Genomic DNA, 21239 nt, shown 5'->3' with positions numbered 1-21239 from the left:
GAGGGGCAGGCTCTGGCTGGCTCCTATGGGTTACCAGCCCCAGGGACTGCTGCACTAGCTCCGTACCGATAGGCCAGGTGGTTCATATGTTTACATGGCTTAAGGAAGCTTAAGGAGCAAAGCATCACCTCTGTCCATCAGGAAGCAATGACTTCCAAGGTATGAACTCTTAGAGAACTCGCCATCACTCTGGCCTGTGTGTGCTTCCTCAGGCACATGTCTGATGGATCACCAACATGCAGAGGAAGCATTTCTGCCCTTCCCAAGGGCCTCCCAAGAGGTTAAAAGGCTTCCAAGTTTTGAGCTGGGGCTGCGCTGCAGCAGTGTTCAACAGAGGGCTACCGAATGGTTGCAAAAGTAAATTCCAGAAATATAACACCAGAATAATGGAACAAGTCAAGAAATCTACCTCACCCTACATTCTTTGCAGGTGTCAAGTGAGCATCTTCTGGGATTTTACAGAATTTCTAGGTTGGAAGAGACCTTAAGATCTTTGAGTCCAACCTCTGACGTAACACTAACAAGTCCTCCACTAAACCATATCCCTAAGCTCTACATCTAAACGTCTTTTAAAGACTTCCAGGGATGGTGACTCAACCACTTCCTGGGCAGCCCGTTCCAATGCCTAACAACCCTCTCGGTAAAGAAGTTTTTCCTAACATCCAACCTAAAACTCCCCTGGCGCAACTTTAGCCCATTCCCCCTCGTCCTGTCACCAGGCACATGGGAGAACAGGCCAACCCCCACTCGCTGCCTGTAGAGAGTAATACGGTCGCCCCTGAGCCTCCTCTTCCCCAGGCTGAACAAACCCAGCTCCCTCAGCCACTCCTCATAAGATTTGTTCTCCAGACCCCTCACCAGCTTCGTCGCCCTTCTCTGGACTCGCTCAAGCACTTCCATGTCCTTCTTGTAGCGAGGGGCCCAAAACGGAACACAGTACTCGAGGTGCGGCCTCACCAGAGCCGAGTACAGGGGGACAATCACTTCCCTAGACCTGCTGGCCACACTGCTTCTGATACAAGCCAGGATGCTGTTGGCCTTCTTGGCCACCTGAGCACACTGCTGGCTCATATTCAGCCGACTATCAACCATCACTCCCAGGTCCTTCTCTGCCAGGCAGATTTCCAACCACTCATCTCCCAGCCTGTAGCTCTGCTTGGGGTTGTTGCGCCCCAGGTGCAGGACCCAGCACTTGGCCTTGTTGAACTTCATACAGTTGACCTCAGCCCATCGGTCCAGCCTATCCAGATCCTCCTGCAGAGCCTTCCCTCGAGCAGATTTACACACGCACCTAACTTGGTGTCATCTGCAAACTTACTGAGGGTGCACTCAATCCCCTCATCCAGATCATCGATAAAGATATTAAAGAGGACTGGCCCCAGTACTGAGCCCTGGGGGATGCCACTAGTGACTGGCCTCCAACTGGATTTGACTCCATTCACCACAACTCTTTGGGACCAGCCAGTTTCTAACCCAACGAAGCATACGCCAGTCCAAGCCATGAGCAACCAGTTTCTTGAGGAGAATGCTGTGGGAAACGGTGTCAAAAGCCTTGCTGAAGTCAAGGTAGATCACATCCACAGCCTTTCACTCATCCACCAAGCGTGTCATTTTGTCATAGAAGGAGATCAGGTTCGTCAAGCAGGACCTGCCTTTCATAAACCCATGCTGACTGGGCCTGATGGTTAAGGCCCTTGTTGGCCAACTCCCTTACTAGTTAGGGTCTTGCTTTAGCTGCTTTGTGAAACTTGATAACCTACACACCAAATCAAACTCTCACATCAGCTAAAACTTAATTTTAGCCATCTACAAAGCAGTGCCAACTGAACTCATTGAATAAGGCTCCCTTTGGAGCCATCGCAGAGACAGAAAGGAGACAGACACCCTCGAACAAGATTTACCTCACTTGCTATAGTGTGGGATAGATCTGAAGGTGCCCATCTGTCTCCAACAAGTATGGAGAGAAGTGAGATGCCTGACCGGAGCACACTGTACTGCTTTTACATGGCTATGTCAGGTGAAATTCATTCCTCTTTCATTCATTCTTTCAATACATACTTTCCATCTTTGAGATGAAGATAGGCCTGGATTTGAATTCCTCCTCCCTGCAGTGAGGTTGACAGCTTCAGAGCCAGACTAAGGAGATTAAACATTCACTTGCACACACTACAACTACCTTTATCTTGCTGCTCTAGGGTCCCATGGCCCTCTTGCTTTACAGCACCTCTTGAAATAGGAAGATGAAGAAAAGACTTGACAGGGTCTTTGGACAAATTTCATGGAACTATCGGAAACAAAATGGTGTGTGCTCATTCTCCCTACAGTTTTCCTTAGGAAATGTCTTACTTGCATCAGAAGCTGCCCCTTCTGCTTGCAGGACAGATGCATTGCTGAGGTGAAGATGTGCAGGAGGAGAAGCATTTTCCAAACCAGTGAAACCTCAGTGCCACATTGCTGCAATAACAAAACGTCTGTGTTGAGCTGCCTGTTCATACAGTGTATTATGCACAGAGAACAGTAAAAATATCTTGCTCCTGAGATCTTGCAAGCTGCATAACCCAAGCAGACAGATACAGGACAAAAAATGGAGAACAGCTGAGAGCAGGGGGAGGTGGGCACGATTGGATTCGTTGAAGAGGAATGCACTTCCCCAGGCAAAGGTCCTACGTGCAAGAGAGGAGTCTTGCTAGAGGAGGACCAGAGCAGTTATCAGAAGAGTTGAGGTCACTTGAAAGAGAAATGGATGTCACTACTGAGTTGTTTTTCCCAGAGCCTTCCAATGAGCATGAAAGGGAAGATTAAACAGCTGCTACCATGAAGTGCTCTGGGCTAACATAGCTGTAATTGATGTCAAGCACAGGACGGAGCAAAAGAAAAACAAAACAAACCACAAAGCTGATGACAAAGGACAGAGAGACAGACAAAATCAAAGAACAAGAACACAGTTGAGCATGGCCTGGCAGCCTCCTTTTCCAAAAGCACCCCAGATCCTCCCAGTCCATCTGCTGATGCGAAGACTCCTTATACCCACTGCAGGGGCTGGTGTAGAGGGATGAGGGAGAAAAAGGGTTAGTATATAAACACCAGGCTGGTAATAAGAGAATATTTGTTTGTTTTGTACTGCGAACCACAGAAATGTTTCTCCATTACTCAGATAACAATTATAGAAAAATCAATCACAGCTTTTAATACCAATACCACTTTTTCTGATGAAGATGTACCTGTCCAAGTGTGCAGTGTTGTAATTTGAAAACAAACAACTAATGCTTTATCCTAATGTGCTGTTTTCCAAACTGTTTCAATAAATCGATACATTGCACGACATCATTTTAAAGTGAATTAGAGTGTTAACAAACGAGAGAGTAACGAAGCCTTGGTATAGCAGAATTATTACACAATTATCAAAACAAGGTCAGATGGTGTTTTCAAAAGGAAGTAAACAGGAAGAGCGCATACCTTGAGAGGAAATTTAAAAGGAAGCATGGAGTCAAATGAGAGCAAATTAGGAACAAGAGAAAAAGAAAATAAATACTCAATTTCACATTCAGTTGCTACATTCAAACAAAATCCCATTTTTTAACAAAATAGCTTAAAGTTTCTACTCGTGGCCATAAAACATATTTGATTTTCTATAACAAACAGAAATAATACACTTTTCACACTACTTAATTTTTAATAGGGCTCTTATGATCGATACAAGATAGCTGGTATATTGATGAAAAGCCCTGAACAACCTAGTGCAAAATCTGCTTGCCTAGACCCCCCCTTTCCACTCTGAGCTCATGCTATAGGGTACCCGCCAAACATGGAGCTCAGTCCTTTGCTCACAAGCCCAGCAAAACCTCTGCCTTTCCTGCTGGCCTCATTTGGCCAGGAGGCACTCACCTCGGCTGTTGAGACAGAACACAATAAATAAAAGCATCTAAAGCTCTGCCTTCAGATGCTCCATTCTCTCATCATAGGAACCAGCAGTGGGAGTTTCAGGAACATCAAGTTACCCAGCTCTCACTGCTGTTTTGAAACTCCCACTAAGTCATTCCTGTGGCCTTTAATAGGAGTCTCTTGAGGCCTGCTGCAAAAATATGGGTCTAGAAATATAGTCTCTTAAATGACCAAGATCTTGTGATAACTTTTAATGACCCCCGTGTCTTTTTCCACCAGCTATTAATTAATCTAGCCTCTTTGTTCCACATGAATAAAGAGCAAAATTAAAACATGCGGTCTCATACAGATTTCAAAGATACTTTTGCTCGGAATGGTGTTACAAATGTGACTGTTTCCTCCTGATTCCATTAGCCATACACATCTTACATTAATCAAATTTAATAATCCACTTTTGATCCATCAAAAGTGAATTTTCAATACTTTAGCTCACTATGCAGAAAAATACAGCAGCCTTTGATAGCAGAACAAAACTACTGGAACAAGTGTCAGTTCCATCACAGGATGAACTAACCACCGTCCTCTGGCTGCTTTCTGATTCAGCTGAGATGACTCCTATTAAATACAGATTGGAGAGTATAGGGATATATCCTCTGGAATATCCACACAGCATACTCACCAAGGATAGATCTAACTAGTCATTAGATGTCACAGCTGTTCCACACAAAGGCAGCTGAAAGAGCCTTTATCAGCAAGTACAAAAGTGATCTCTCCAGACTGCTTGTTGGCATCTCTCTACAAGTGCTGCGTGCTCTCATATAAGACATTTATTCAGACAAAACTCACAATGGAAGAATGAAGCCCCTTTTAATGGCAATAGAATAGTATGAAACATTCATATAGTCGATGTATTATGAATAGCATAACCATACAAAGATACGGATTCAGGATGGAATACTTGGGAATAGTCCCTTCTATGGAAAAGAAATTTGGCATTAAATCAACATAAACCAACACATCATTGAAAGGAATGGTGTTTCTGGAATTTAAACCAAGGTATTAAATCTCTCTCTCTTTCCCCCTCTCTCTCTCTCTCTCTCTCTCTGTGTCTTTCCTGTAGCAATGCACATAACTGCCTGGAATCTGTTATCATGAAAGATAACAAAACAGCCAGATAGTATCTTCTAACGAGGGCCATGAATTAATATTGACCTAACAGCTTCTGATGGACAGATAAAATAAATAGGTTTACTGCTCTCTCTGTTTTTTGTAGGTATTTCCAAGGCACTTATCATAGTAATATTGAAAAAAAATAGAGTATGTTCCACTCGTTATATAATGTTATATATGGCTGAGCATGTCAGAGTCACACAAGAGCTTAACAAAAATCCTATGCACTGCTATTTGCTGTCAATAAACAGACCTAGCAGAAACTGTATAATGCCTACAGCTTTCCATGTGATGTCCCAGTGCTTATTTCCCGGTCCTTTATATTAGGCACACACATGGTCAACAGCAATTTAAATGTTATAACTACCCATTACTTTTAACAGCAAGCAAAGTTTCATTACAGAATTTGGGAATAAAGCAGAGATTGAGCATATAAACAGGAGAAGGAGGCTGGCAGCTGTAGCAGGACAGTGAGACAGCACACTGAAACACTGAGAACTGTGATGTGGGGTCATAACGAGGCAAAAATATCACATGTATGTTTTATATGGGAGGTATATGCAGCTGTCAGCTACATATGGTATCTACCTGCTGCTATCAAGACTTCTAAAACATATGAATTATGTGCATCAAATAATGACAGGCATCTATCTGCCAGCATCTCTGAAAATCCTGGACCTCACTGCAGTCATTAGCAGATTTGAATGTGCAATGACTGTGAGCTTAAAGGATCGTTATTAGATTACGACAGGCAAGATCATGATCCTTTCCATGAAACTTCCTTCCATAAGGTTTTGTCACTTTTTTCACTCTTAGACCAGGAAAACCTGTTAACTTTTGAATAATATAAGTCTTGCAAAAGGCACACAAATATGGAAATTACTAAGGTGTATTTTGAATATAAGTGCTTAGTCAGAAAATATCTGTCTCTCTTGACTTAATTAGCAACCTTGTTAAAGGGAAAAACTGCATCCTGTTTGTACTAAACAGGCATTTTAATAATTAAAATAGCTGTAAACTGGATTTTAAAATATTTTCATACAAAATATAATTACTGTTCTATCACTAAGAAACTAGATAATTTTACTGCTTACCACAGGCACATCACTGAAGTATTTTAACAGTGTATAGGTGGGAACGTAATATATGTATTACTAAAAAATATTTGAGGTATGCATTGTTCAAATAGAGAGAACTTCACTATTCTCTGGTGGTTTTCAAAATGCTTCTTTGAAAAAGAAATGCAATTCTACAATGGTTAATAGCAGTGCTCGCTGTTAAAATAGAACTAATACCAAGCACATTTTACTAAAGCATTATTCAGAAAGACTGCCTTCTTGAATGAAAAAAAAATCTTTATGGAAACCAGCAATGCTTATTAGACCATATTGACTATGAACACAGGGAAAATGCATTAGGCCAGATATAAATAACAATACACACACAGGATACACACCATAACTACTAGAGGAGCACACATGGAGACCTAAACATATAAAACATGGTAGTAAGCAAATTAGTAATAGATGAAAAGATAGTTCAAGAACAAAATTAGAGAAATGAAGGACAAAAAAAGCAGGCAAAAATAGCAGAAGCCATGGCAGGAGTGAAGGTGTTTTAAAGTGCTGTTGCATGTGGCTTTTAAAAAATAAATAATTCAGATTTTGCAAAGCATAATATGTTATATGCACCAAGGAGATGACCGTAAAATGAGATATGCAGCAAAAACACGGTAGCCCTCCAAGCATTGCTGAAAACAGAAAACCCCATGCATTTTACAGCCTCAACATGGTGTATATAAGTTTGGCAGAAATGCATAAGTGGCATTATAAAGCAATGACACTCACTTTTGAGGCGAATGTTAGCAAACATTGGATTGATGATGAAGCTTAGCATTGAATGGGATGTCAAAACAAAAATTTGCAATTGAAAAGAAAATTGAAAACGTAACATATATGCACCATGGCATCAAAAATGACCATAAAATGCAAAAAGGTAATGGAATGGTATGGAACAAACCTTGGAGAAATATCGCATCCTTGCTGCATAAAGGCACCCAGGGAAAACCAAAGGCTATTAAATATTCCAAACTCATTTGGAGGGTCAGGAGGATTCTGAGGGTCACGTGGCTCTTCAGTGCTGTCTTCCAAGTGCCATTCATAAGGGCTGAATCTGCTGACTAGGAAAAGAACTACGCTGACGCCAATGTAAGCAAAGACTATACACATCCAAATTTCGTAAGCCAAAGGATCCAGGAAAGAGAATACACCCGGTTTAGATTTCTGAGGCTTCTTGATCATGATGGAGATTCCCAGGCTCATAAAGGGCTTGGAAAAGTCTATGACTTCTTCTCGCACCAATGTTATAGTGAGGGGGGCAACAGCTATATCTGCTCTCTGAAAGGGGAAAACAAAGCCAAATTAGTTACTGAACAGTTGCAACATGACCACAATCTAGAGTCTGAGGTTAATGAATCAGATGATGAATTACAAGAATGAGTAGGAAACATTATTTGCAGCCCATTTTGCAGTCATTGAAGTTGTTTTAGGACTACATGGACAGAAAATTTTTAACAAGAAAAAATGTCTGTGCAAGGCCTTCAAGACAGAGGGAGATATATACCAACATGTATTTATGTTTCTGTTAAGTCAATGGATAAATAAATGTTACTTTCACTGGACCATTAAACTACAACTAAAGCTATATTTTCCGGGATAACATATAAAGTCAATATAACTTGCATATAGAATGTCATTTCAAGTCCAGATCAGTAATGAACTGTATTTAACATACAAATGTACTTAAATAATAGGAAAAAAAAAAAACAAACACCAAAAAAACACAAACAAAACACAATGAAACAACAAATGATTGTGTTTGGTGTTTCAAGTTCAGGTGGATTACTGATGGCTTTTAAATCTCCTTTTTAGTCGTTAAAAAGTTGTTTGACATTGTCAATTTTTAATTCCAGGAAGGGGAGTCATTAGGGGAGAAGAGGAATAATTCTAGGGCTAGTTTGTGAGCATGCCCTTTTCCCTTTTACATGGGTTTATCCTTGTATGCCTGATAGACACAGTGTGATGGCATGTGCTTGCTTCTTGACTCCTGCATCATTTTGTAGTAATACCCTGTATCCATCCATCTGTCTTGAGGACATGGGGCAAATTATGAGTTTGTTATATCTGGATGTTCTCTTTTTCATTCTTAAAGCAAGTTCTTACTCCCTTACTGATTAGTCCAGGGTCCTTAAAAGGAACCTGAGAAAAGTGATTAGTCATTGAATTTCAGCTGGATTTGGGCACTACCCCTTATATATTACTCTGGAACTCCACTGCAATAAGGGATAGATGATGGAAGAATAGTGGGCTGATAGGACCAGGCAGTTCATCCTTTCTGAGGTCACTGAAGAGCAGTAATACAGATCTGTGAGTCCATGAGAAGTAAATAGCCTGGATTATCTGAGCAAAATGCGAAATAGTAGTTTTGAGTATAATCTATGCCATTTTATTATACAAAACCTCAACTCTATAGATCTGTAACATAGACCATTCTCTGAGGATGGGTCATATGGAAGCACAATCTCATCTCATTGCATCTACCATTCACCAGTGTGTCAGTATTTGCAATGAGGCAATACCTGGAACCCCTTCCTTTCAATCCTTACATCTCTGCTGGATTCCGAGGGAGGGTAAGAATGAGAAGTAAACAAAAAAATAAAAAAAAATGCTTAGTTACTTGATTAGAAATAGCATTCCAGAATAGATTTTCAATTATTTAATTTTAATTGTATTTTGGTACCAGAAGGAGTCAAGTCATAACCTGATAACCTAACCTTGATTCAGCAAAGTACTCAAGCTGATGTCAGCAATTAGAGGGGACTAGTTGTTGTTTGTTTTTTTTTTTTAAATTAAAAAAAGTCTTTTTGCACATTAAGAAAATGGTTTAATTATTCTGACTCTACATACCTATGTACTTTTTTTTTTTTTTGTAATTTTCTGCCTCTTTTAAGCAGCCTATAACTATTTGTGATATTTGTCCTTTTCAAGATGGCCTTTCATTCATAATTAAGAATTTCATAAAGAAAAAGTGATTCTTAGGGAAAGTTTAACTTAGCAGTAACCAAGCCATTGTGCACCTTTCAAATCAGTGTTCTATATCGAACTAGTAAGTATGTATCTGACAGAAAAATAAAATCTTATTAAGTAGAAGTTTGAATAAAAGTGAAACATTAAGGAAATGTCAAGAAGTGATGAAAATCTTTGCCATAAAATAATTGAATATGCCTTTATGTAAATCTGATGGTGATGTTTGTGACTTTAAATAATAACTGATTTTCTGATCTTCCTACTCTTTTTGTTTGTTTGCTTATTTATTTATTTATTTGTTTGTGTAAGTTGTGTAAGCAGCAATGGCAAGGGCTTCTTGGAAAGTTAACCTCAGCCTCACCACCCTGTACCAGATGGTGTCGCAGAGTCCTTGGGCAGTCATGCCCAAGGCACCTTCTCAATGTCGTAAGGCCGGGGCTGACAGCAGCCCTGCCTGCCTTCTCCATCTGCACACAACCTCCAGACTTGCTCCAGCCTCTCAGGAATGTCTCCTAACAGTTTGCACTTGTGTGTACAACCAAGAGGTTTGGAATAATTTCACTGCTTGGAATAATCAAATGAATCATGTCTGTGTACTGTTTTCCATTTGGAAAACACAGCCCATGGTGTACATCACTACAGCCCCCCTCAGCACCTTTAGACATTCATGCATGCTGGGACACTGCCTTTCCCCTTGAGTGAATGTTTTCCTCGAAGAGAAAACCCTCCAAATGATCATGCTGCAAAAATCTAGTTTAACATAGAATGCATCTAGAGACTGAAAGTATTGGTTGCTGTTGAATGGCTGGGTGTTTACTGGCTTTGCAGATGAACATGTTAATTGTCCAAGTATTAGGGAGACTTGGGGGCACATGGGTAGAGTGTGGTAAAGGGACTGGATGGTTCTGGAAGTTGCTCACTGATGAATTCCTCCCAAATGTGTATTTGTCTTTTAGGCACTGCTTATTGAACTACTATTAAATGTTAAACACATGCAGTCATAGGTATGAGATGCACACAGAACATCAGTTCTAAATGTAGAGTCCACTGCTGGCTGGAAGACTAAGCACTTTGACCATGGCTACTGTGTTTCATGTTGAACTAATGAGGTACTTATAAATTAATCCCTATTAGAGCAAGCTGAATGAATCAGGACACCTGCAGAGACTTGGAAATGACTACACAAGAAGTGGAGCTGAGGTGGGAGGTGGGAGCCTCACCACCTGTCCTTGTGCACATGGACAGCCAGGTTGTCGAGGCAGGAAGAGGCTGGATCAGCTATAAGCATGTTTACTTTTTGTAGCATTTTCCTGGACTTGGAGAAATTTAATTCTCCCAAAGTAATATTTTAATTGCCAAAGTGGAGCTCTTCCTAAGTGCTGATGCAGCATGCAATAAAGCCTGTATCTCCTTCATGAGCAGCTGAGCTCATGTGGGATGTTTCTGTGGGGTCTTTCAGAGGATGAAGCTGATGCTCTGTTTAGCACTGACAAATTAGTTTTTAAATGCCCAATTGTTACCATGTTCTCATTTGTATCATGCATGCATTGTAAATGATTTTAAGTTGTGTTTTAATATTACTAGGGATAGAAACATTTATTTTTCTGAAACACTTCAGTCTTCCTGCTTTCCTACCATATTTGATGGGACTTCTACATATTGGGAACACCAAGAAACATCCTCATGTCTTAAATGAATATGCTGGCAATTGTTTCAGCAAAGGGAACAAGATGAAAATGAAATTAATTCAGACATAGGGTCTCAGGAAACCATCAACAACATGGGCTCTGAAAGTGGCCCAGCAAAAATCCAGCACTTGAGCCCCATTCCCCACCACCTCCTTGAGTGTTAGTTACACTGGAGAGGTTAAAATCAGACCACTCTTTGCTTATTTATTTAGATATATAATATTTGAAATGGAGAGAGCTTATGAAGAGCTTTAAGCACCCTAACAGATCATTAATAATTGCAGCATGGTTGTGAATCTCTTTCCTTGTTATGGCTGCAGATAAGCTGAACCCGTAAAAATTGAACTAGATTAAAAAAAAAATAATTGCACAACACAACCACAAACATGCCCTTCCCTGTGCAGAGGTGGAGGGGGGGGCAGTTAAGAACCTCAACAACTAAGCTTTACTAATCACTCATGACTAATGGTGTTTCAAACATCATATTCACTACATTTAAGCCGGGAGAGAAATGCCATGGATTCCTCTGAGGCTCGTTCTGTCTCTGCCTACCAGTGTGGGAAGACGGATTTAGGGAGCACATGCAGCACAGAGGCACTGCCCACTCTGTTCAAAGCTGACCCCAGGGGGCTGCAAATCTCAAGACTCTTAAGAGGAGGGAAAAAGAAAAAAAAAAAGTAAATGGAAATATCCCTCTGCGTGGAGAAAGAAAAATGATAAGACGTTCCACCTCTGTAATCCAAAAGGAGGGATGGAATTCTTCTGCTTACAGACCTAAAGATGAGCCTTACTATCTTTAAAGACATGCACTAGAGGTAGCAAGAGATACCAGCTAGGCTCCTGCCAGTACGTGTTTTCTGGTTGCTCATGTCTGCAGGGCTGAAGAATTTCTTTGCTAGTGCATCACTTTTCAAGAAGTGGGTCTGGGCTATGGTCATTCTGCAAGAGGTTTGTGCTACAGGGTGCCCCCCAGCATGCACCTATGTTCAGACTGAAGCAGAGGGACACCATGCCAGGTGCTGACTGCCCGATTTCCATCAGGCACCCCAAAAGTGAATGCAGGCACACAGTGGCATCAAAGAGACCATGTTGGGGTGACAACTGACTCTGAGCAGTGTATGACTCATTTGGGCACTAAGGTCTTCAGGTGCCAGGACAGGGTGTCAGACAGAGCAACACATCACCTGCAGTGCCTGCCGGTAAAAGCTACCTTGAGAATGTAGCCCACTACACCCAGGGATATCAGGGTGTGTTGAGGGGCCAGGTCATGAGGATCCTGTGCTTTTAACACTTATTTACAAACAACAGGTGAAATTGGAGCAGCAACAAGCCACATTGAAGTATTACTGTGTATTAGCTGGGTAACATAAAAAATGATTATGGTATTAAAACTGCAGTTGGCCTCATCTGCTGTTAAGTACTTTCCATGTCCAAAGGATGCCCACAGTTCCTCCCAAGATACTACTGTTGTTTTTGGCAAATGGAAAAAAGCAGCACACATCTGCTTTTTCATCTCACGCCTCCCTCTCGGGGTGCACGGTGGCTGAACCCTGGTAGCGCCACTGGTGTGACACCTCCTAGTGCCTTTCAGTGTTTGTACCTGGCCTTTGCTACTGCCTATAGAATATGAATAGAAATAGAAATAGGAATAGAAATTTTTTTTTGCAGAGTTACATTGTTTAGAAGGAGGGAATGTGGTACTGAGATATGCTTACAGTGATAAGAAAGTTTAGCAGGCGACCTTGTAAAATGCAGACAATCAGACTCCTTAGGACAATTAGGTGAAAATCATGGTGTCAAGTCAAGTCAGATAAGTGAAGAAACATTACCACTTCAAGCAGTAAAAATGTCAAAAGAAATTTGAAATTTAACAGGCCGGCGACTGAAGGCCATGCATTGTTTGTGAAGCATCAGATAGATTGTGAACCTGGATTACCCACTCAGTGGGGAAACAGGGGAGGGTCCTGCCATCAAAAGGTATATAAACTGTGTTTTGGAACTAGTAGATGCGCTCTCTCCTGCTTGTGGGGTGCCCGCCATTGCAATCGCGAATAAATTACTACTTCACTGAGATCCTCGCCTGAGCCTAAGTTATTGGCTACGGAGTGTTTCTCACAGCCTGAACCAGCGGCAAGGGATGAGTGGAGGGCTTCTCCTGCCTGCTGTGCAGGGAATGCTGCCATTGACTGAGAGCATGAGGGAATGTTTTTGAATTAGTCTTCCTCTCAGCTGCTACTCAAAAGCTGTCCACGTGGTCTTTTTGCTTCTGCTTTGAGGGCTGTGGCGGCTGGTCAGCCCGTTCAGGGCAGGGATATGTGTACGTGGTCTCACTCGGACTGACTGTGGAGGCTGCGCACAGCTGGGGGACTGCCTTCCCTTTACACCCCTGCTTTGTTCCTTCACAGTGTTTTACAAATTCTGAGGTTTTTATAAAGGCTTTTTTGTACCTGAGGAGAGTTTTAAAGGCTGTAAGGTCCGTCTGCTCTTCCCACTCCCAAAGCACTTGTAGTTACAATTAAGATACGTGTTAAATCTACTGCCAATTAGCCTCAGCAATGTGAAAAGCATCAGGCTCGGGGAGGGAAGCCTTTCCCTGGCTGCACACTGAAGGAAGAGCAACAGCATAGTTTGAGAGGGGAAGAAGCAATAAAAGTCTGCACAGGAGAGCAGCCCATTGTCTGGAGCACAGCAGCGGCAGGCACAAAGTTCCATGCATGCCTCTGCCTGCTCCTCAGTGCTGGAGGCACGCAGGTCGTTAGCGGGTGGATCACGGAAGGGGAGTGCTTGCCATGCTGCTGAGGTTTAAATAGCAATTCACTCGTGCAAACTGAGGAGAGTTTAACTGCTTTAACTACACAGAACGCAAGTCTCTGTCTGATCAGTCCCCAGTCCTTGGGTAAGCTGCACTGTTGTTGTGTTGTTGATGTGTTGTTGTGCTGTTGTTGTGTTGTTGATGTGTTGCATCAGTATGGGCTGGCTTCCCTATTTCATCTCAGGATATTAGAAGGAGCATAAATCAATTTATGTATTAATAACATGGCTATTTAGCTTCCTCAACATGTGTGCACCTTAAATCTTAATGGGGTATATGGCTCATGTGTAAGGCTTGCACAGCAGTGAGAAAAAGTGGCACCCTGGTTATGCAGAAGTGTGAGCTTGGTGATGACAGCAACAAGGAACCACTTTTCACCAGGAAAGTCTAAAACAAAAGATATTACTGATCTGGAAACAGAAGTATTTGATAAACTTATTCTGATATTTCTAAGTCTCAGTTAAGAATGAAAAATACTCTTCTAAATAGAAATGTGCAGGAAAAAGCTCTAACTACTTGCTTTGTTACTGTTAAAAGTTTCCACCGTGTTTTAGAAATTTCTCCGAGTTTGAAATCTCTCTTAGTTTTTGCAGTGTCCAGAGGCTGTGAGGACCTGGCTGCACTGCATCCTACAGGAAGCAAGAGTGATAGTAGCAAAGAACTGGCACACACTAAACGTTAATTACAGTTAATGAGGGTTTTGGCACTGAAATGTCACGCCATTCACTTCCTGTGACTGTGCTAAGAGTAGTTTTAGATAAGTGTTGTGTGCATGGGGCTATGCAAAAAAGGGCACAGCATTAAAAAGAAATTGGTAAGACTTCCCAGCAGCACCAGGTGGTGGTTACAAGCTTGTTGGGCCAGGAATATGCTGCATTTAACATAGGAAACACTTGAGACAAATGCAATCTAGAAGATTGTGTTTGCTGCCACAGCTCGGTTCAGCTGCTGGATAACTGGTACCAAAACCGATCAGGCCCCTTTTATTCCCCCACGTCTGTCTTCCACACATGCTAATAAAGGCATTTAATCTCCCTCTTGTCTTCCCAAAATGGAATCCGAAGGAGCCAAATATGACAGTCATTTTGCAGACAAGGCTCACAGGGGCATTAGGGGAAATGTACAGTTTTCATTTCCTAATAGAGTTTTGAGCCCCTGAGAGATAAAGTAAAGTCAGAACATGAATGAAGCACTGGTTCCAAATAATTACCACTTCTAGAGCATTTTTCATCTTCAAAGGGCTTTGTGCACATCCTTGTGAGTTGTGTACATAGGCCCCTCTCAACAGCTGGAGAAAGAGGCAATGGTGTTGGCAAACAGGGCTGGGGAGTTCTGTGCTGAGTTCAGGGGCTGTTCCCCTGCTTACAGAAAGCCGGGTGGATCTCTGCGCAGCTCAGCAGGATGGGGAGCTAGCTCAGCAGTGCCAAGCTGCAAGCATTAACCTGGGCTTCCACTCAAACCTTGAGGGATGCATCTGACCTTTGAATAATTGAGCCTGCAGTTAAGAGGCATGGTAAACAAGCTCACAGTGTGCAGAGAGGAGCTGTTGGAGGCCAGGGAGGGAAACGTTCCTCAATTTTTCATTAATGAGAAAACACAGATGAAAACTCTGGGACAGGATACAAAAGAACAGACCTTTTTTTTTGTGGGGAAAAATGACAACGGCAGGGGTGTTTCAAGGTATGGCGGATGGTGCCCTGAGGCGGTACTTTGCTGGTGTGGAAAGGTCACAAGTGTGGCTGGGTTGAGAAGTGGCTCGGGCTCAATCTGATGCTATGGAGGCAGAGATTCCTGAGTGAGGCTCATCCTAAGTGGCTGTAGAAAAGGCAGCTGCTACCAACCTGCTTATCCAAGCAAAGACTGGGCTGAAATAGGAATATGGCTCAGATCTGCGAGCCCTTAATACAGATGGATCCTGCATCATTCAGCAGCTGCACAGCCTAGTCTTACTTGGCTCATGTCATGGAGGCAGTGGCCTGTATCACACCTTTCCTCCTCTGGCATAGATGGTCCCTGTGCCCTGGCTGTTAGTAGTAATTTCATATTCCCTTTGTTAATTTCTATTTAATTTATTTTTTGGCATATGATATGACTTTTCTTTTAAGTGAATAAACTGTTTCCTTGCTTGTCACTTGCAAATATATCAAAAGGACCCAATTACAGCTAATACCCTTGATATTGCTTGAACTACACACTGGAAAACTGAGGATTTATGTTTTCATTGCAATGCAATCATGCTTGAAACTAAACTAAACATTCCCTTCAGAAGTTCTCAACAGACTTGTGTTCTCTAAGAGAGGTAACACTTTTCCCAAATCACAGAACTGAGGCACTGGATGTTCAAAAAACTTTCATAATGTCAAACCTCAATGCAACAGGAAAGTGAAGATACAAACCAGGGTTCCAGACCCCTGTTTAATTTCATCAGGAGATCTCCCTCCTTCCCCTTAGCACAACACCACAAAACCATTGTTGCTTGTATAAAATCTTTTGAAATTGAATAGGCTACAGAGTATATAATAAGGGATTAGGACTGACTGTTCCAGAGGAGGAAAAAAAAAACTTTTTGGAAATCCAGCAACTACTTTTAAAAAAGACTGATTTGAAAAGAGTTATCCCACCACACATTTTGCAAGAGATGATGATAAGATGTTATCACAGAGGAATTTTGAGGTGACTTTTAGAAACTACACTCAGCAAGGGAACAAAAGGAGGCAATGGAAACATCACTTCTGCTCAGATATTCTTAATAAAGGAAAGCTTGTTAAAAATAAACTGTAAAGTTTGGGCGGAATCACAAATCACCTCATTAGCATTTGTGGGGAAAAAAAAAAAAAGCAAAGATGACATATCAGCTTGTAAAGTCTTTTCTGCAAAGCCAGCTTTCTCCCCCTTCCATCTGGTTTATTGTATCAGCAGTCCAAAATTCACATTTCCAAAGAAGTTTCTAAAATGGCAATTCTGGACTGTTTTTGCTGGTTTTGTTCTTACTAAAGAAAGCAATGTACACCTGATATAGAAATATAAAGAGGAATGTAATGATTTAGACTTTTTTTTTTTTTTTTTTTTTTGTCTGACAGTTCATTTTAAAAGACAAATCCAGGGTTTAAAGAGAAAAAGTTGTGGGTGATTTCAGCCCTGCATTGCTTCCTATCCTGAAAAGCATGCATGGGGCTAACTGAGCCTTTAGTCAAGCACAATCTGACATCAGTGATCCGGGGAGGCTCAACATCATAGGATCAGACCTTTAATAGCAGGGGCAACCCTCATCACTTACAGGACTGAGAGAGAAAAAGGAGGCATTGCAACTAAAAAAGCAGCACATGAAGGGAAAACTGGAAAATCTGATGTACATAAGGAATTTGAATTTTTCCCAGTGCTACTTCTCAACATTTTGTGGATTCTGGTTTGGAGAACAGTGACAAAATGTGACACTTTCCTACAAAGAAATGGTTAGAAAAACTGTGCTATAAAAACAGTATTACAAAGAAATACCTATAATTTTAAATGTGGTATTCAAACAGACGATCTTTATTTTGCAGTTTATTAACTTTGAGCATAACATTTTATAATAGAGAACATGAAAATGAAGGTTAAGAGAAACTTACCCCATAGACCAGTTCACCCACCATGCCATTCCATATCTTAGTCTCAGGGTCCCTAGCTCCATATTTCCCATCTCCAACAATTGACAGTTTGTATTTTATTCCAACATGTTTTGCAATTTCAGAAGCTAAGTCTACACAATATCCTTCATATCTTTCATTCCCTTCTAGTTGTTCATGGTTTTTCTTATACATTACATATGGTGATTCCTTTGAAACAAAAGATCAAAAGTCTATGAATTAAAATGCAACTTTAAAACACATAAAACGAGAGCTGTTATTATCCTTACTTTATACTACTGGTAAGCATTTACAATATTTCTTTACTTTGGTACAGAGATCAGGAAGACAGACTTTTGTAGGCTGAAAATCTTTGGCATGGTCCTACAGTCACACATACTACAGATTTTATTCCTACTATGGACCCATTGAAGACAACAGGACTATTCAACTTTAACAGTTACATTATTGTTTGTAAGATTAGGCCTAATTTTTACGTTATTAGACAGTCGACTGGCATCACTGCAGTAATAATTCTGTTTTTAGTGTTTAAAGAACTGACATACCCAACACCTGCAGCATCAAAATAATTTTCTAAGGCCCCCATGGCGTAGAAAGGGGCACTGATGGGGATATTTTCAAAGCAGCCTAAGATAAGCTAGGCTAAAATCCTTGGCAGTGATTTTTGTCACTAAATTCCCTTAGCCTTCTTAGAAAATTCTGGCTGAAATGCTGATTATATCTCACTAAATTCATAGGAGCATAAAATACAGTGCTTCAGGAAATAGCAAAAATCAGCTCATGCTTAATAGAATTGTAACAGGCATAAAAGTCACAAATAATGCTGCACAGAGCACATTTGGTAGAGGCACTGGGTCTGACACAGGTGCTGCTGTTTATGAGACACAGGAAGAGCATTACTCCTTTGGAAGTGCATGGGTATAGATAGCTTTACTCCCAGTGCTAGAGCATTTCCTGTTTTCTACAGGCTTCCTTGTGCCACCCTTCCTCAGTCCACAGGGGTTGAGTTTACAAAAGCAGTACCTGAGTGAGGTGTACAAGATGTGACCTTAGAGCAGGGAGGCAAGACCCTGCAATAATCATTTACATACAGGCATAACTTCACTTATGTGAGGCGTTTGACTGAGTTCAAGTGTCTGAGAAGCAGAGAAGCACACTGCTGAGCTCAGTGGGACTCCTCTAAGTAAAGTTACTGATATGCATAGAAGCTTACACTGTCAAGCCCTCAGCACGTATCTCGAAGATACCAAACTTTTCAGTCACTTGAAGTCATTTAGCACTCAACATTTGCCTCTTGATGAGGTGTCTAACACATCTCAGGAGCCATGCATCTTATTTCCTAAACACAAACACACTAAGAACATGAAACTTACCAAGATGGTAGTGACTACTATAGTTCTGTTCTCCACGGATGAAGTGTCATTAGAGGGCAGCTGATCTAATGCTGGCACAAATCTTTCATATTCATTCCAATAACCAGCCTATAAAAAGGGAGATTGTTAATCTCATTACATATTTTTACAAGGACTCTGGTGCATTAATTTATAACAAGAACTGTCAAAATATATGATTTTGTACAATTTATGCAGGGCTACATGAGCTTTAATAAATACAAGCTGAATCTAAGTGAAAATACATATTAAATTCTCACTATCTATGTTCACATTGTTATGGTGCCTGTAGAATAAGTTCCTCTCTATCCACAGCATAAGGATTAACTATAAATGGGAAAATAAACTCCATAGCACTTTGAGTAAAATTATTTGATTTTGAAACATTTATCCATATTCTGCTGCAGTTCAGACAGTGCATACAGTACCTGTAGATGTGTCTGAACTAACTTTCGAGTAGATGCACAGCCACTGTTAGCAATGCAGGCACAGTAGCTTAATCTTCGAGGTGGGTTACAAAACCCTTGGTGAGTGTGAGGTGACTATTTGTCATCTGACTTGTGCTGACCTTCATAGTGCTGTGGCTACGTTGCTATGCTATTACACCATTTTTTATATTTCTGCACAATATAGCAGTAACACTTATGTCTGCGCTGTAAACCTTGCTGAATGGCTGGGCCATGTCCAGAGGTATTTTGTTATCAAGTATGTGCAGAATTGATTAAGGAGTCGCACTGGTGACTAAACAGGTTAGGTACCTATCATCAGGTGTCTATCATCAGGACTTTTCTGTCTCATACACTCAGACTCATCTCTTGATACTCCTGAGAGCTTGCCTATCTAATTATTTTTGAAAACTTGCCCTAAATTGCTTTTATAACAGGGACCTAGCCAATCACACCACTTAGGATCTATACTTTATTTAGGAGACAAGAACAAGTAGTGACAATCCTAATTAAAACTCAAATTATTTTCTATTAATTTCAGAAGGTTTCTAAAATACACTTACTCTGTCTTCCCTATTGCTCTGATGCCTCTTATGGAGAGGAAGGGGAAGATGGAGAGGAGTTTACGAGATTGGGCTGAGCACAGGGAAATGACAACAGGTAGCATGCTCAGCAGTGGAAAAGCTCCACGTGGCTTCTAATGGAAGAAGTGGGGCTGGAAGTTGAAATGGAAACCTATGAAGATATTAAGCAGGATGAGTGATTTGGTTCAGCAACAAAATAGAACAAGGTTCCTGGAGGACAGCAAGAAGGTAGGGATTCCTCTGGGTCCTTTTTTTTACAGAGGCTGCATAGTATTTTTGAGTTCCATTAGTTTGTTGGAATAAATATTTCTGAAGGTATGAAATTTAAATGCCTATCATGAAACTCACCTTCCTTGATCCAGCAGCCTTCATTTCATACACATCAATTGTGTAATTTGTTCTCCGCCCATAGGTGTCGAACTGGATGTTCCCTGTCATTCCTTGAACCTGCACCTTAAGGCAATAAACAGAAAAAATCAACCAGCAAAACACTTTAATAACAGAATCACTATTTTTTTTTTCCTCTATTACATTTTACAGGAACTCACTAGCTCTAGCACAATTTTTATCTATATGAGAGACGTGTAGCAGTTCTGACACAGCCAGTGGTATTCTTTGTAATAAAAAAGCCCCAATTCTCTCAGTTTCAGCTGTACATATTCTTTGTTAGTTAGTACTCAGTTGGTGACTCACTACTGCAGAGTGAGCTGCACTTAAGTGTAAGTGAAATTATCCCTGCATGTATGTTAAATGTAAGAAAGACTGGTTCTGCCATGCTTAGTCACACTGGGTTTGCTGATATAGAATGGAGTAGCAGTGATGCATCTGAAACAACTCAATGCCATTAAACCCCTCACAGTATGGCATAGAGTGATTTGTGATATGGGCCAGACTCTCGTATCGTTGCTCATTCTGGGAAGTGCTTTATTTTAAGATCAGTCCCAGTGCAGGAGAAAGGAATGAATGTCTTCTCTGAATGAACACAGACAATTGTCTCTACTGCTTATGGAGCTTTGGTCTCAATCTGGATGGATGGGTATATAGATGGTAAGTCATTATCATTACCTAGTCACATGAATCATTTTAAGGGGAAGTATGAAATACTTTGTTTCAAAGAAAATAATCTTTCTTATTTCCCAGTATGAAAGGGTAAGATATTTCCATTTATCCCTTATCAACACTGACAAGCTGTCATCTTAGGCAAAGGGGTAACAGTCTGAAACTGCAGTAGGGGTAAATTATCTTTAATATTCAGCAAAATGCTGTAGAAGCTACAGAATGACTAATGGAAAATTGGTCAAAGGGAAACTCTGAAATCATGGTCCCTGGAGATGTTCAGGGCTGGTTACTGATCTGCTAATTATGGTTAAGAGATGGTGCAATCAAATTTGTAATGATGGATAGGGATGGACTCCCTAAAACAGTCAAAATTCCTTGGACCCCAAATTATCCAGTGAGACAAATTAAGAATGACATTTAAGTAGTGTAGTAGTGTATTTTTTTAAAATTATTAGTAGTAAGTGGATCTGAACCCTTTGTAAAACAGTTTATGATT

General features: G+C 40.9%; 1 protein-coding gene across 1 annotated transcript in view; it reads right to left on the bottom strand.

Annotated features, from left to right (window-relative positions):
- The window catches only part of GRIA3 (glutamate ionotropic receptor AMPA type subunit 3), a gene marked incomplete at its 5' end in the record, with an annotated part of 145261 nt that overhangs the window by 33940 nt on the left and 90082 nt on the right, over positions 1-21239 (bottom strand). Inside the window, 4 exons of the mRNA XM_084294144.1 lie at positions 7072-7448; positions 17246-17452; positions 18637-18744; positions 20033-20137. Of these exons, the coding sequence (XP_084150270.1) occupies positions 7072-7448; positions 17246-17452; positions 18637-18744; positions 20033-20137 (797 nt within the window). The remainder of the gene's footprint in view (positions 1-7071; positions 7449-17245; positions 17453-18636; positions 18745-20032; positions 20138-21239) is intronic.

The sequence above is a fragment of the Netta rufina genome, assembly GCF_964035555.1.
Source record: "Netta rufina genome assembly, chromosome: 12".
Lineage (NCBI taxonomy): Eukaryota > Metazoa > Chordata > Aves > Anseriformes > Anatidae > Netta > Netta rufina.
Note: the sequence above shows the minus strand (reverse complement) of the source record. Positions and strands in the feature narration are given on the sequence as shown.